The sequence below is a fragment of the Dermacentor andersoni genome, chromosome 8, assembly GCF_023375885.2.
Source record: "Dermacentor andersoni chromosome 8, qqDerAnde1_hic_scaffold, whole genome shotgun sequence".
Taxonomy (NCBI): domain Eukaryota; kingdom Metazoa; phylum Arthropoda; class Arachnida; order Ixodida; family Ixodidae; genus Dermacentor; species Dermacentor andersoni.
Genome location: NC_092821.1, coordinates 108707843 through 108723321, shown reverse-complemented (window position 1 = coordinate 108723321; position 15479 = coordinate 108707843). Strand labels below are relative to the sequence as shown.

Below are 15479 nucleotides of genomic sequence, written 5' to 3'. Positions count from 1 at the left end.
TGGGTGTGTGCAACTGGTTGTGGGCCACTCTACAATCACAGAAATGACCCTTTGAATTTCTTCGATGCTCAGCGGAATTGAACCCGCGCCATGCGTGATCCCTGCGGCACCGCCGCTAGGTGGCGCAAAGTGTGCAGTGGGAAGCACGAGAGAAGAGCCTAGCTGCACACATGTTTCGGTGTCAGCAATGCGGGCTGTAACTACGTTGCTTCAATGCAAACCGAATTAACGTCTACATTCATCGTGAGAAGGCTGTTGCAGTAACTTTAATTCATATTCGGCTATTGTTGCTTCCCTTCTTGACGTAGGTTTATTTCACCACATTAAGGCATGCAGGTTTACTTGGTCATATTGAGATCAAATACTGAAACACTCAAAAAGAAAGGACACATTTTGTGACTTGACTGGTAAACCTGTTCAGTTCAGCTCAATAAAGCTATGGCGTCCTCATTTTGCCACATGCATTTTCTTCGTTGAATCCATGAGCTTCCCTGATAAAGGTAAATTTAGAGGTTGCATAGATTGTGAAACCTTAGACTGCGAAGGCTATACAGCAGCGTGTGTAGACTTGCCCTTTTAGCTATGTAAACCCTATTTTCTTTATAGGGCTCATGACGTCAACAGATAGTTTTAGATTTTGCGCCTCCGAAGTTACTGTACGCAAACTGTCGGTCGCACAAAAGAACGCCAAAGCTCCGCAAGAGAACGCAAGTGGAGAGTGGGGCTATGGGTACAAAAAAAAGAAACGCTTGGGTGTGCCAAACCGAAAATTTCCTAACTCCCTCCGGTCTGTTGGGGAAAATAGATTGCGGACGGGTTATTTCCAAAAGCCTTCAGACATCGGTCGGCCAACAATAGAAGACCCCGGGCCCACGCACTGCCTGACGGCTGTCTATGAACTTGGCAGATTGGCGTGCATCGCTTTTGCATTGATTGTGTCATCATGCATATGACAAAACACTGTCTGAGAAGTATATCACCTCTCCCTGTCATTCTTGTTTTTCCCTTTCTCATTCCCCCGGTGTGGGGTAGGCAACCGGACGTTATTTTGGTTAGCCTCCCTGCCTTCTGGTTTTCTCTTTCCTTGCTTCCTGTATTGACTGTGAAAATTCTTTTTGTGAGGTGTCAAACTGCTTCACTTCAGAAAAAGAAATGAACATGACCACTTCCTTACAGTCGAACAGCCTTTATTTATACATGGAAGCAGCGTGTTTTTTTTTTTATTCATAGTAGTGTAGTCGCGGGTGGGGTCATTTTCACTGAAGCGACACACAAGTTCAACAAGAGTCTGCCAAGAACACATGAGCAAGGAAGAAACTGTGGCTTCACGACATCAAAAAAAAAAAAAAAACGTCGATGCAAGCTCGTCAAGACACAAAGATCACCTCGAAATCACAAAATCACAGATGTCGCACATTGAAAAAATGTCTAGCCTATATTTTACAACATCCAACAGCGTCCTTTTGCATCGACGCACCGCTAAAGCAAGCAGAACAAAGAGCTTAATTGAGGAACCAGGGATATAGTGTTCCATTCATAGATGAAAACAAACCTTCGGCTTTTGTGTTTATGTGAGTACAGATTACATTCGCAAATACTTTTGTTCCGAAGAAGTCTGACGACATGACGACGTGTTGAAGAGCGCGCCTGCGTGACGTGAAGTCCTGAAGCACGCTGACTAGCTTTGCAGTGAGCTGACTAGCTTTGTGTCGGGACAACTGCCGAGTTGCACGCGATCTTGCACCGAAATTTCGCTGATTTCCACCATATTCAGGGGCGTTAACGTAAAATTTTCCATGTGGTCAAGTCACGTGGGTTAGCAACGCCATGAAACCTAGTACTACGAATTCATGGTGCAGTTAGGAACGAGAAATTCCAGGTGATTATACCAACCCCAGAACGCTCTTCCTTCTTAAAAAAAAAAAGAAGATTCCTTGCAAGCATTTTTTTCTTGAGGTGACCACTGCACTTCTTCTTTTGTCAGCCATAGCGTTCCTACATTCTTTCAAAGAGCTGACTGGGAATAACAAAACATCTCTTAACATCTGGAGAGGAAAAATATATATTGGGAGATCAAACGAAAGCTTTTCGTCATGCACATGATAAAACACTATATGAAAAGTATATCACCTTCATTTGTAGTTACGGGGCCAATAATGCATTAAAACGACTCCTTGACGTTTATGCTTGGATTTCAAAAATAAATGTCCCTGAGAGCCATGCTGAGACGGAGATTCGGATTGACACATTACGCCACGTAGCCATCATTGGTAATCCGTAAGCTCTCCTTCTTGGGAGCCAGCTCACGTGTTTATTTGTCAAATGGTGCACTGGTCAAGATGGTGGCAGGCAAACGCACGACTTTCGTTCAGCGAAATTTCAAACCTCACTAAATAAAATGAACAGGGTACTAGGAGGCTGTAAAGACCAGCCAAGATTACCAGCACGTTTATAACTCTCACCTAAATATGTCTGTGTATTCGAGTGACACGAAGACCTCAGTTTGCGGTTAAACTTTATTTTGATTACTACGCTTCAGGAATCCTACGTCACGCTTTCCACGATGCCATTCGTCAGCCCGTGGCTCTTCAACCTTAGGTGTCGTCGACGCATCTGTCACATTTGGCGTTTCTCCTCCTTTTATTTTCATGATCGTGCTTTGAGATTGTCTCACGAGCTTCTCATCCACGAATGCTGCTTTGTTATTTGGAAAAAAAAAACTGTCCGTCATGTGGTCAAGCCACCGCTCCCGCCTATCCGCCATGGTGCATTAATGAACAGACGATGTGTTCGCAATCGTATTTGGCGCCACGTGGGGTCAAAACTTCATCGAAGTTCCATGACAACTTCGCAGCTGACCGCACGAAGCCACACAGGTCACCGTAATCCGACAAAAAGAACCGTTCTTGATTGACAAAAAATCACAAATAGTGCTCTTCAACCTCACCAATGGGAAAACTTTATACCAATTTCGCGGCCTGATGAGGTATACAAGCTTATAATCCCAAAAACACTTCTGCACTGGTTACCAACTCATCTGTTGTAGAAAAGCTTGAAATATGCAATTGCTTCTGTTCACCACTTTCATTCTACGGTTTCACGCTAACATTGTTAGCATTTATTTTGGCTCGAAACTCAAAACTGGTTAAGGGAACGATCAGTGTGTTATTGAAATTTTTGCAACTGGTGTGGTTAAAGAGCTTCACGCGCACGTGCACAGCCTGGAGATAAGAGTTACGGAAACAGCTGACGTTCAGAACAAATAACGCTTAAAGACACAGCCAAGCAGACATGAACATCAAACATTTACAGAGAGGAAAGAAAATGCCAGAAAAATCACATTGAAAGCTCGATAGATGGCGACCATTTCACATTCAAGAACACAGGAGTTGCATCAGGGGGTCTAGTTAAGGAGTTCGTATGCATCACAATCGGCACAGACGTCACCTCACTGATTTACGCCACAAATTCCGAAGAGTGTATACGAATAATATTAAGCTGGATGGGAGCCTCAGTCACACCTAAAGATCGAACCTCCCCGCATTCTCATCGAACTAGTTTAGTTAAGTGTCCTTATTTGACGTTGTACCTCAGTTTATGCACTTCTTTCGCCTACTAAGCTGCAGCTGAACATGTACAAATAATATCGTATCAGAACAACATTTAGATTACAGCAATTTCTCGGTATCGCACTGATTCCGTTCCAGAGGTTTTAATGAGCACTTTCTTTCTAAAAGCTTCTTTCTACGGCTCCTTTCCATTGCATCAGCGTAGGAAAGCCAACCAGATGCTTTTCGGGTTAACATCCCTGCCCACTATCCCTTCTTTTCAAATTCCACTGCGATTCTAATTGCTTACGTTCCCATTGGGGTGATTACTGATGTGTTATATATTTTTAGATACTTTTATGACGCGAATATATTTAATTAACGACTTGGTAGCCAAATTATCTTTCGAACTCGATTTGGAAACTTGAGACAAGTTTCTGCCTAGTTACAGAGATTTGATACCACCAGGATAGTGTGACTCGTGTTGTCTCAGTACCTATGGCACTTTCCGGTTGCGGGCAAAGTCCCAAATTCAAGTCCAGGCTGGGGAGGCCGGATGCCAGTTGAGAATGAATGCAACAACCAATTTCGAATGCGTAGGCTTACGTGCACGTTAGCAAGTGGCAGGTGGTCAAAACATTTTTTTCCACAGACCTTTCCGGTGACATCTGCAACGACATGAGTGTTACTTCGGGACGAGACACCGAAGTGTTCAATCAATAAATAAATTATTGACCTGCCTGTTATCTTTAATATAGGAGCTGTGGTTCTGGTTTAAGTGCGACTGAGGAAAGCAATGAGGTCAGAGAAATAACAGTAAAAAAAAAAAAAAAAAACAGGAACGAAGCACTTCGCGTAGGCACGTCGTGAAAGCGTTGTCGGTTTCGTTTGGCACCAGTATTTGCAGTAACTCCTGCAAAATGTTGCTTAAGCTGGCATGGTGCCCGTCCGCCACTCTATCAGCACTCAGTCCCAAGTATCCAACGAACAGCGTTGGAAGTAACCCATCCCCAGTGCCCTAAACAAGTTTAGCGATACCGGTTGCGTGGACACCTCCAATCGCCTGGCACATTTTTTTCCCCGTCGTGACAGTCTTTTTAACTGCGTAGAGTACGGTACGATGTGTTGGGGCTCGCTTAGCTTTGATTTTCATTACCTTGATCTCACTCAGAACCACAAGTATCTAAAAAGCCCGTGGGTGCAATGGCTTTATAACGAAATTCATTAGATGAATCGTCATTGATAACTATAGTTTGACGGAGATGGCATGGGCGAAGAATTACGTGCTGGCGCTTTCCAGGGCTTGTGTGGGGCAAAAATTAGGGTCGTTACTAACTTACGTTGCTTGCAGATGCGGACAAGAAATAACTCGGACACAAAAATGAAGCCGGTGCGTATACAGCACAAGAATGCGCTAGAAGGCCATGGTAGAAAAAAAATACCAACGTTAGTTATTGGGTAAGGCTCGTTCTTTCGGTATTGGTCATGCAGATATTTCAGAAATGCGGTGGTTATACGGATAAGAACGCCTTCTGACGCTGAGAAATGTGCCTCCGGGCGCCATTTATGCTAAGCAGAAAGAAAGCGTAATGACAGACGTGGTTAGAAAAGTGCGTAGTACATCATTACATTCTACTTCAATATGGGGATAAGGATAATAAATGGTGCGTTTGCTAGATGGCAGATTGTGTTGTTGGCATTGATTAAAGGGTGTAACTAGCTTGGGCAAGCACATAGGTGTTAACAACGAAAAAAAAAAAAAGGAATTGCGCAGATGTGGTTAGGCAGTGTTGAATGCTAATCTACACTTGTGAAAGGACAAAAAGTTTCGCGGTTTACGGCATATAGTTGTCCGTTTCCGGACATACCGTTGGTACCAAATTCCCAAACTAACACGCGTGCCTGAATGTTCGTACCGGAGCCAATGTCCCTACGCTGCTCTCGTGGCTGCTGAGTTTGGTTCAGCCTGTGTGCTCAAAAAAGCCGTCTATTAAAGCAGTAGACTGACTCTGCATTAAAAGTGCTACGTCGTATTGGCCTCCCAGAGTCTACAATTAGTACCACGCTGTCTCACTTTCGGGCATATCATGCATAATTAGCTGCGGCGTCGAGAATAATCTGAAGGCTGGTCCGTGCTGCGCCATCAGACATCCACTAGGAATACGATGTTCCATTCCTTACCCGCACTGGCAAACTTTATTATGCCTGCGAAAGACGACGCCTGAGTGGAAATTCAGGTGTTCCGACGGAATAAGCTACGTGCAAATACCGAAAGACACGATGCAACAGTGCTAGTAGGAACCAGACGCTGACCAGACTGTGGTCTCGCGTCTGTTCTCGTTCTCATTAACAATTGCACAATTCATCATCTTGAGCACAGGCACAGTGCGACGGTCCTCTGGGTTAGGATGTTCCTGACACGAGAGGGCATTGCGATACACAGGAACTGTTAGCGTTCGTGAACAGCACTGTTGGATCGCAGGTCAGGGTTGTGTCGCAGTCATCGCTCTATCTGCTACGTCACACTGGCGGTAGGGTGCTTGTTCTTCGCTTACGCTGAGCTTCTTAGGTTGCGATCACAAGAAACTTGTAACACCGGCTTTCTCGAGTGAAAGTGCGTCACAATGAAACTGCTCGGAATAAAGTACACGTAGGTGATTACCTGCTGAATCGCCATGCTCAAACAATAAACGTGGTCAGACCTTGTAGATGGCATAGACTAAGACAACGAGTTACTCGAACTCCGTAGTTAATGTTAGTCTTATCGTCGGGGAAACATGAGTCCAGGATCCGAGCTTGCTCCAGATCACAGCGCCGAATCAGAGACATATATGGAACTTTACGGCTCTAATCAACTGCATGACGCAGCCATCTTGGTGATGCAGAGCCGCCAGTATTCAGGAAGCGAGTGTTTATTCCCTTTGGCTTTCCATAGGCTGCGGATTCGAACCGACGACGTCCTTATGAGTTGAATGTTCACGTCGCTGCGCCGACCGTCATTGGTCGACTACTGTATTGCACGGGGGTGCGGCAGTTCCTGCCTCTTGTGCGACCCACGGTTTGCTGAATTGTTCAAGGCTTTGCTATGACGTCGTTTTGGCGGCCTCGGAGTCTCATGAAGCCGGACGGCAGTTCGTCGGCATTCATCCTGGGCAAAGCGTTCCCCTTGATGACACAGATGCGGATGCTTCGCTTCACTGCGAATCTACGTACAGTTTCGAAGCACTGCACCAGCAGCGAAATGTCACAGTCACTGCACTCAAGCGCCAGTCCAGAAGATGAGTTCACGTAGAGAAACACTAGCGACGACCTCCACGCAGCTATGACACCGCGCAGCTGTTCCTCTTGAGCAGCGTCTTGTCCTTGATGGTCGGGCTGGTCGGGTAGACCGGCAGAGAGCGACGCCTCTTGTTCACGGCGGCCGGGTTCAGGTCATAGGGGATCTTGGCCTGGACCAGGAGTTCCTTGAAGATGCCCAAAACGTTGATGTTCTCCTTGGCCGAGGACTCGACGAAGCCGTGCTCCCAGTCGATGGAGATGATGGTCTCGGCCACCTCTCGCCTGACGCGGCGCATCGCGGCGGGCAGGTCGCACTTGTTGCCGACGACGACCACGGGCGCCTTGGCAGACCGCAGCTCGACGATCTGGTCGTGGATGCGGCGCGCCTCTTCGAACGACTCCGGGTCGTCGATGGCGTAGACGAGCACGAACGCGTCGGCCGTGGTGATGGCCAGCCGCCTCATGGCCGGGAACGGGTAGCTGCCGCTCGTGTCCACGATGTCCAGCGTGAGGGAGGCCCCGTTCAGCTCGTATTCGCCCGTGTGGAACTGCGCCAGGGAAAAGGAAGAAAAAACAAACAAACCAATGAAGCAGTTAAGCTTGGATGAAGCTGGCTTGTTCATGCAGGTTCGAAGACCTGCATGAAACACCTGCATTTCGAACACGGAGCCTTCAAGAATCAGTGATAATATCAACAATCAGTTCTTCGAAAATTCCCAAGATTGATAACAGTCTGAAAAAAATAATATTTGGTCTTACATCCGCCAAAATAATTTATTTAAAAAAGCGATTGGTGTGAAAATGTGTCTTCGCAGGAAATGTCACAGTTGAACGACGTCAACACTTTCTTGGACAGCAATTTCTTGTTTTCCCAAGAGCCCCCTAACGATAAATCTGTGTAGGTTTCGGTTATACAAAATTAGCGACAATTTTTTTTTCCTTTCGTAACAAGAAAGTGTAGACTCCAACTATGCGCAGGCAACTTCGACACTCAACACTAGCATGTCTAGACGAAACAAACGCACGCAAGCACAACACTGACTAGGAAGTGAGACATTTATCGACGTCCGCCCTCTTACGCGCTCGTTGAAACGGACGGACAACTCGTGTGATGGCCATACTTCACTCAGTAGCGGGGGAGGGGGGCATCAATGATTGTTTAAGTTGTGCCTTGCGCACCTGTCCTTGCTTTGTACTAGTGTCCAGGATCGATCCTTGATCGCAAACTGACCTAAGTTTCTATAAGTGCAAGCTTCGCAAGCCGTCCAGTCCCGATGACCGCACTGAATAGCCCCGAAAAAACAAGCGTATAAATGGCGGTCAGTTCACGGTGCTAGTGACGCCAGTCAAGAACATATTGAATTACTTTCAATCTTCGCATCCGGTTCGGTGTCATTTAGGCGCGGTATTACCATACGTGATTAATGTCTTTCTTATGTCACTCCGCAGCTCTGATTCAATGCCGAAGTTGAGACGCGTGACGGCCAAATGATGGAAATAACACTGGGCAGCAAGACGGTGCGTCAGAAAGTAGTTACTGGTGTTCGGCAGTGAGCCTGGACAGTTAAGATTCAAGAATAGAAATCACACTCCCACACTTTAAGCCTTCCACCTTAATCGAGTGCACTTGGGTGACACGATAAGTGCTAAAGGGGCACAAGAGAAGAACATTGATTTCAGCTCTATTATTAAATAACTTCTACTATAGTAAATCCATCACGAAGGGAAGACCTTTCAAGCCCGAATGAGCGCAAGTCGAAAGGCGGGAGGCCAACGCACCACGAGGCTCGCTCAAAAAGTTCCCCGTGACGCGAATAAATTTGGCTGCGTCTGTTCAGGCATTGTTAACTTCCTATCACTAATGACTGATCGCGTTGTAATATAGAGAATCCAAAAGCTGAACTGGGTAAGCTTCCAGAACTTTTGCTACCCCCCCCTATGACACAAAAAGGGCAAATGGTTTGACATCCATTACGTCATCCTGACGTGCCGGCACTCAGAAGTCGACCCAAACTTCATAAAAAAGAAATGCACTAGAAATACATACATACATACATACATACATACATACATACATACATACATACATACATACATACATACATACATACATACATACATACATACATACATACATACATACATACATACATACATACATACATACATACATACATACATACATACATACATACATACATACATACATACATACATACATACATACATACATACATACATACATACATACATACATACATACATACATACATACATACATACATACATACATACATACATACATACATACATACATACATACATACATACATACATACATACATACATACATACATACATACATACATACATACATACATACATACATACATACATACATACATACATACATACATACATACATACATACATACATACATACATACATACATACATACATACATACATACATACATACATACATACATACATACATACATACATACATACATACATACATACATACATACATACATACATACATACATACATACATACATACATGCTGTTAAATTATACAGCGTCCCGGAGCGCTGTAGATGTGAGCAAACGTACCTGGCGATTCATTCGTCACACGCCTGCCCTCCCCCTCAAAACCAGGAGTGCATTCAAAACACAGCCAACTTTCCAAGCAAACACGGTGATTTACTAGGATGATTCACATCGCCCCGACGTGTCGGTCGGCCGACGTTTGGCCGTTACTAATCCACATCAGGTGGCCCGGCAACAGCTGTGCCCCTTCAGCGCGCTCCGATAACCGGCGCGCCTGTTGCATCAGGACAGGGCCGGGGAGGATCGCGACTGGCACCGAAATATCTCGTCCAGGACAGTGATTCACTTGGAAAGCGACAGGTCGAATGGCCGTAACGCGCGACAGTATACATATTTACGCATCACCAGCGACAGCGTGGGGAAGTTTCGGGGCGACGGCGTAAATACGCGACTGGGAGTGAACTGAAAGGTTGACGTGGACGAAACGTGGCTCGGCATTTAGTTGCACGATTGCTGCACGTGCTACGTCATTTCTCGGGATCTATTCCAAGGTTCTTATGCTTGATAGGTTCTACTATCCTTTGTATGCGTAGGTATTAAACTTTTCAGTTGCGTATGCGCTTTCGTGCGCCCATATACCCGCCTCGTATCTGTCTTTCGGTGCGTCCGCCACAATATATATACGCAAAGGAAAGGAAGCGCGGACGAGGATGTTCTAGGTTTAAAATAAGGGAAGTACCAACTTTAATACCGCCTTGCTTATGAAAGGTATTGCTAATTATGCTTTGGTACTGCGGAATCACAGGCTCTGCTTGAATCCATTATCTACCCGAGAGAATGGGAGCTAATTCAAGTCACCGTCATTAAAAAGACGTCGCCGGTTGAACATTATCCATTCGATTACGACGTCTTTCATATTAGTGTACTGGGTTCACCTTTTATGAATAAGAGAAAGGCCCCAGTGGAACAGCGCTGTGGAATAATGGTGTGCCCCGTGGAATCTTTATATGTCCCTGAAGCTCCATAGAGGAGCTCATTCATTGCTACTTGCGCAAGAAAGTTTTGTCTGTGCTTGTAGTGGTCGTCAGTCGTCTTGTCTGAAGTTTCTTGCGCGTAATGTGGGCCTCAGAGATGGGTGGTCGAAACCATTGCTTGTTTTACCACGCTATGCATAGACATTGACCTTGCGAATGTGCCTTTCTCTGAAGCGTATTGCATGTTGCGTCTCATGAGCAAAATAATTTTTCAAAATGACAAAACGATTGAAATGCGTGCGCGGAGATCTCCGAGGCAATAAACGTCAGTAGGCGACCGCAGGCTAGGTGGAGTTAAGTACTGCGCAGCAGCGTCTTCGCCAAAGCTGGTGACAACTATTCACCGCTAGCGGAAGCTGGTACGCATGCGCCTAAAGCGGCTATTCATGAGCGGGCGGGCGTAGGTCAGCAGCACCGTGTGCAGCTGAGACTTCTAACTGGCAATCGTTTCTGTTTTCCGTCTCAATTTTGTGCGGATAGCTTTTACATCGCCGTGTTTAGCTCGCACCAAAATTCATGCGCAGCACGCAAGTACTCGAACCCGTCGTCTCGCGCGGAGAAGAACGCCGCAGGCGTTCAGCCGAAGCGTGGGGAAATGGCTCGCAGGAAATTTCGACACCTCACAAACTACATCAATGAAAGAAAACACACGCAGAGACAAGTGCGACTTGTTTCAGCCTAGCGGATAACAAAGCTACCAGTTCGCCTGTAGTATCGAGCCAATTAATTAAATATACACACAGGCCGTGTCGCAATCAGTTTGACCCGATGGTGTTGACGACACAAGATAGCCCCCGGCTATTATTGGGGAAGAGGCGATTCTTTCTCCACTGTCGCAATACAACGTCTCTTCGATGTTTTGGAGAAGCCCGATCGTTGGCACGCTGCAGCTGTCGGCTCAATCACTTCCGCGAAGGCAAACCCTGTAGCCATCGACGCCTCGTCTTCGTCCTGACATATCTTCGTTTTTTTTTTCTTTCTTTACTGTTTCTTTAATCCATCTTGGGCACTCGTCTGCCTCGGCAACCATTCGTCTGGAACTCGGTCTGTGCCTATCCGTCACGACTCTTTTTTTATTACATGTTCATCAATCTTCGCCGACTAGATCAGCGAGAACGTGTGATCTATCTACCTTTTCCGATTCCTAAAGCCATATCTAATTAGCTGCTTTTTTGTTTCTCCATTTATTACGTCGCTTGCTTTGTTTTTTGTTCTCGCTTTTCTTAGCTTTTCTCGCGAAAAAGTAGCGTCTCGATATTTCTCAGTTCGTCCCAATGTCTTCAACACGTTCTTTCATCTCGCCGGCTTTATCTGGGAAAAGCGTAAGCGTTCAACCTTTCTAGATTGAGAGAGCGATGTCGAATTATCTTATTTTGCCCCTTTGTTATCTGATATACTTTCAGTCTCCTCAAATCTCGGCTTGTTAATTTTTGTTTTCAAGAGAAGGAAGACACTCTCGACAAAGTAGAGACTCACTTCGTTAGACAGGCGTTCGCACTCTGTAAAACTCTGTTTTTTTTTCGTTAAGCAAAGAAAGAGGAATGTGGCTCGGTCGCTTGAGAAAAAGCAAAGGAAAAGCTCGGCTAACAAGGCCTGCACCAGAGGCACGCAACGTTCCCCTTGCGCGAGTGCATATGAGAGAGGCGTTGCCCGCCCAAGTTTCTAAACACCAAAATGCAAAAGGAATATAACAGGCACCCTCTATATTGTTTGAACGTGCCTTTGGAAGCGATAGAGGATCGTCCACTGTAACCGTTGTGCGACCTTGACCGGTATCTTATGGAAGCCCGCTCAGGGAGCTTCGTTTGCTATTCAGCCATCGCGATGCCTAAGCTCTGGTGATTTTCATTACTCATTCATTTCGCAGAGGCGCTCGGGAAAGTACTTATTTCTTTTCACTTACCCTTTTGCTAGTACGAAACGGTGCACATTATTCCCAAGGAATATCGATAATCCTTGACAAGGACAGAAAACAGTGAAATACAAAGGCCCCCGGCTTAGCCTTCGAATTTCGAGTTGATGGATCGTCTTGTTTGGCAAGAAAACCGAAACAAAAGGCGTGTAATGAAATATAAATAACTATAACCCCGTCATCTTATTGTTTTTATACGCACGAAAATGACCACGAAGGCCATAAAAGAAAAGATGCCGTGGCACATTGTTTCGCGGGAAGAACTTCTCTAAAGATGGTCAAGGTTGTTACCCGACAGTGTAACATGACAGCAGTTTTTAATTCTACGGGTCCAGCTATTGAGCCCTATTGATGTGTATAGCCGAAACCGGCGTGAATTTGTACTTGTTATCACTTATGATCATTATGCAAACGTCAGCAAAGCAAAACAAGAGATATCAATATTTGTCGTCATTGCATTTCCTCAGGTAAATCGGCCCAAGACGAAATTACAGGGTCTGTAGCTACCCGGCAAACGCAGCCAAAAAAAAAAAATAAAAGAAAACACGCACAAACAAACGTAGCCTCTTCGAATGGACCCTCAATAGTTCATTTAACTTCGCAGCGCTTGCGAAATCGAGCTCCGCCAGCAAGGTATACGCTTACGTAACACCGCATCATACAGCCTACGTACGTGGGCGCCAGAAAGTGAGAGGGCGCACACGGAATGCGAGTCGTTTGTTTCTAGGCGCTTAGAAAAGTTAACCTTACCAAACAATTGCCTTGGCTAATGAAACCAGCTGAAGCTTAGATGTAATAGTGCCTTAGTCCCCCGAGAATGAAGAGGGTCCAACACGGTAGAAGCTTTTGGTTGCTCGAGATTACGAAACTTAACTGAGAGGACCTAAACACACTTCCAGCGCAAAAAAAAAAAGAAATGTACCACATATTTTGCGAACTGTTGCCATAGCTGAAAGGCTGTTTGGTTTCCTTAAGGTTTCGTTTTAGATTTCTCCCATTGCTTACTCTTGTCATTCTTTAATTCATGGCGCTAACGCGTTGCCTAACAATGTCTTTCCCGTTGTTCTTCTGCCTACCTCATCAAGCCTTTCGAACCGAGTCTTTCGATGAGACTTTGTTAAATTAATTTTGTATTCGCTCATAAAGCTCTCTGAGCTCCGCACTTGGTCAAATATTTTCAGTCTACCCTCATGAAAATATGTGTTCGACCAACATTTTGGCCCCTCCCTCGGCATTGCGGTCCTGATTGTTTATGAGGTAAAAAAGACAAAAAACTATTGACCATCTTCAAAAAGAGGAACGTCGAATACACATGTTCATTTGAGTGCTGTAGTGCTTCGGTATTGAAAACGAATGCCCATCAAATGTAAATAAATAAAGCAATAAAATAACATAAAATAATAAGGAGAGCCAGAAAACACACTAAGCTTTCTTACGCCATTTCCCGATGCCTCCTCTACATAATCTTTATATGATTTCACGCCTGCAGGACATGTACGCAAATCATGAAGCTTATGTTTGCGCGCTGGCTTATTATTTTTTTTCGGCCCCGGCATTGTTCTTTACAAACACAGAGATGCGCAAACACAAACACACACTCTCTCATACTGAGACACACACTAACGCATATCGCAGAAAGCATAGTGCGCTATTCAAAGCAACACGTCACTAGTATTCAAGCGAACATAACTTGTGCATTGTAGCTGCATTGGCGATAAAGTGACAGGAGCAGTGACTGGTCAGACAGGAAAACGTTCCCGGCTCTGCATAAAAACTGAGCTGAAATCTGCGCTTACGTTCTAAGTTGGCGTTTTATTTAATAGCACACAATTCCATACATGGCGTTGCAAAACTGGCCATACTGTAGAGCTTCGACCATCTAGTACACACATAACGTACGGTACGGTTCGTTCTGTACGCACGCTTGATACCACATTTGGGACGTAAACGTACAGTTCGCTCCACTGCAGCGCCCACGGGCCGAAAGGTCGCATACTGTTCTACTAGAGCCACACTGGTCCAGTATACGGTGTCGCCCTTTCGTCGGTACACTGTAGTGCACATACTGACACGTGTACTTATATTTATCGGGCAGATGTCACGTGGTGGTGACGTTAAGAACACAGTAGCAATACTGTGAAAGGCAAAACTAGATTTTATTGGGCGAACCTGTGCCCACAAAACAGGCTACAGTTATAGCACAACCAAAGCGGCGAACACAGTCGGCGATCGGCGAAAATCTGATCAGCGGGTCAAGTGCGTCGGCTTTTATACAGAATCGTCGAATGTTCCAGACTAATCGTTGGGACCCGCGTGCCTTCCACAAAGTTCTACACCATTCGCGTCAGGCGAATAAATCAGATAACACAAGGTTCGGCGACAACAGACTGCGCATAGAAGCATCGATAACTTTCCAGAAACTTCGGATACATGCAAGCGCGCCCCGCGCTGTGCGATAAGATTTGTTAGGCGGCGAAACGTGGTGGCCCGATAAATATAAGTACACGTGTCACATACACATACACCTCTGTTCGTGTAATGTGTGTGTACGCGACTTCGTGTTACATCTGCCTCGACGCCCGCATCCTTTCCTAAGCGCGGCCGCAACGTAAACCAACGTGTCCCGAGAGAGACTAAGGTGTCTGTTTGGGCATGTTCGTAGGGCATGAATGCAGCTTTCTTTTTGCGCACAAGAGAGGGACGAACAAGAGGGCGAGACACACGAGCACTCGCGTGCCTAAGCCTCTGTGTCGTCCCCGTCTTGCGCGCGAAAAAAAAACTGAACCCGAGAGGGACACGTGCCGTCCCTCCTTTTGCCGCTCACCGCGCACCAGACACGCAGCAATCGGATTAAAGCGCAAGCACGAGGCGTTTACGAGATTCGCATGACAGCGTGTTTGGCCCGCCCGCCTCTTTTCGACCAGTTTGTTTTTTTCCCCATCCTGCGCTGGCCTTTTTCATTTTGCCCGCGTTTGATCCCTCATACGTGCAGGCCGGGGCGAAATCCCCCTTAAATTTATTTCGGCACTTTCGTTCACCCCGGCCTAAACGTCACGCGTAGTTGTCAAAAACGTGAAAGAAAAAAATAAAATAGAGAGCGGGCACCTAAGTGTTTTCTTTGCCTCGGCCGTAGAGCGACAAATTCCAGCGGGG

General features: G+C 45.8%; 1 protein-coding gene across 2 annotated transcripts in view; it reads right to left on the bottom strand.

Annotated features, from left to right (window-relative positions):
• Positions 1 to 1170: 1170 nt before the first annotated feature.
• The window catches only part of LOC126529238 (GTP-binding protein Rhes-like), a 92683-nt gene continuing 78374 nt past the window's right edge, over positions 1171 to 15479 (bottom strand). For both annotated transcript variants that reach the window (XM_050176840.3, XM_055069716.2), the window contains exon 3: positions 1171 to 7375. In XM_050176840.3, coding sequence (XP_050032797.1) covers positions 6869 to 7375 — 507 coding nt within the window. In that variant the 3' untranslated portion in view covers positions 1171 to 6868. The remainder of the gene's footprint in view (positions 7376 to 15479) is intronic.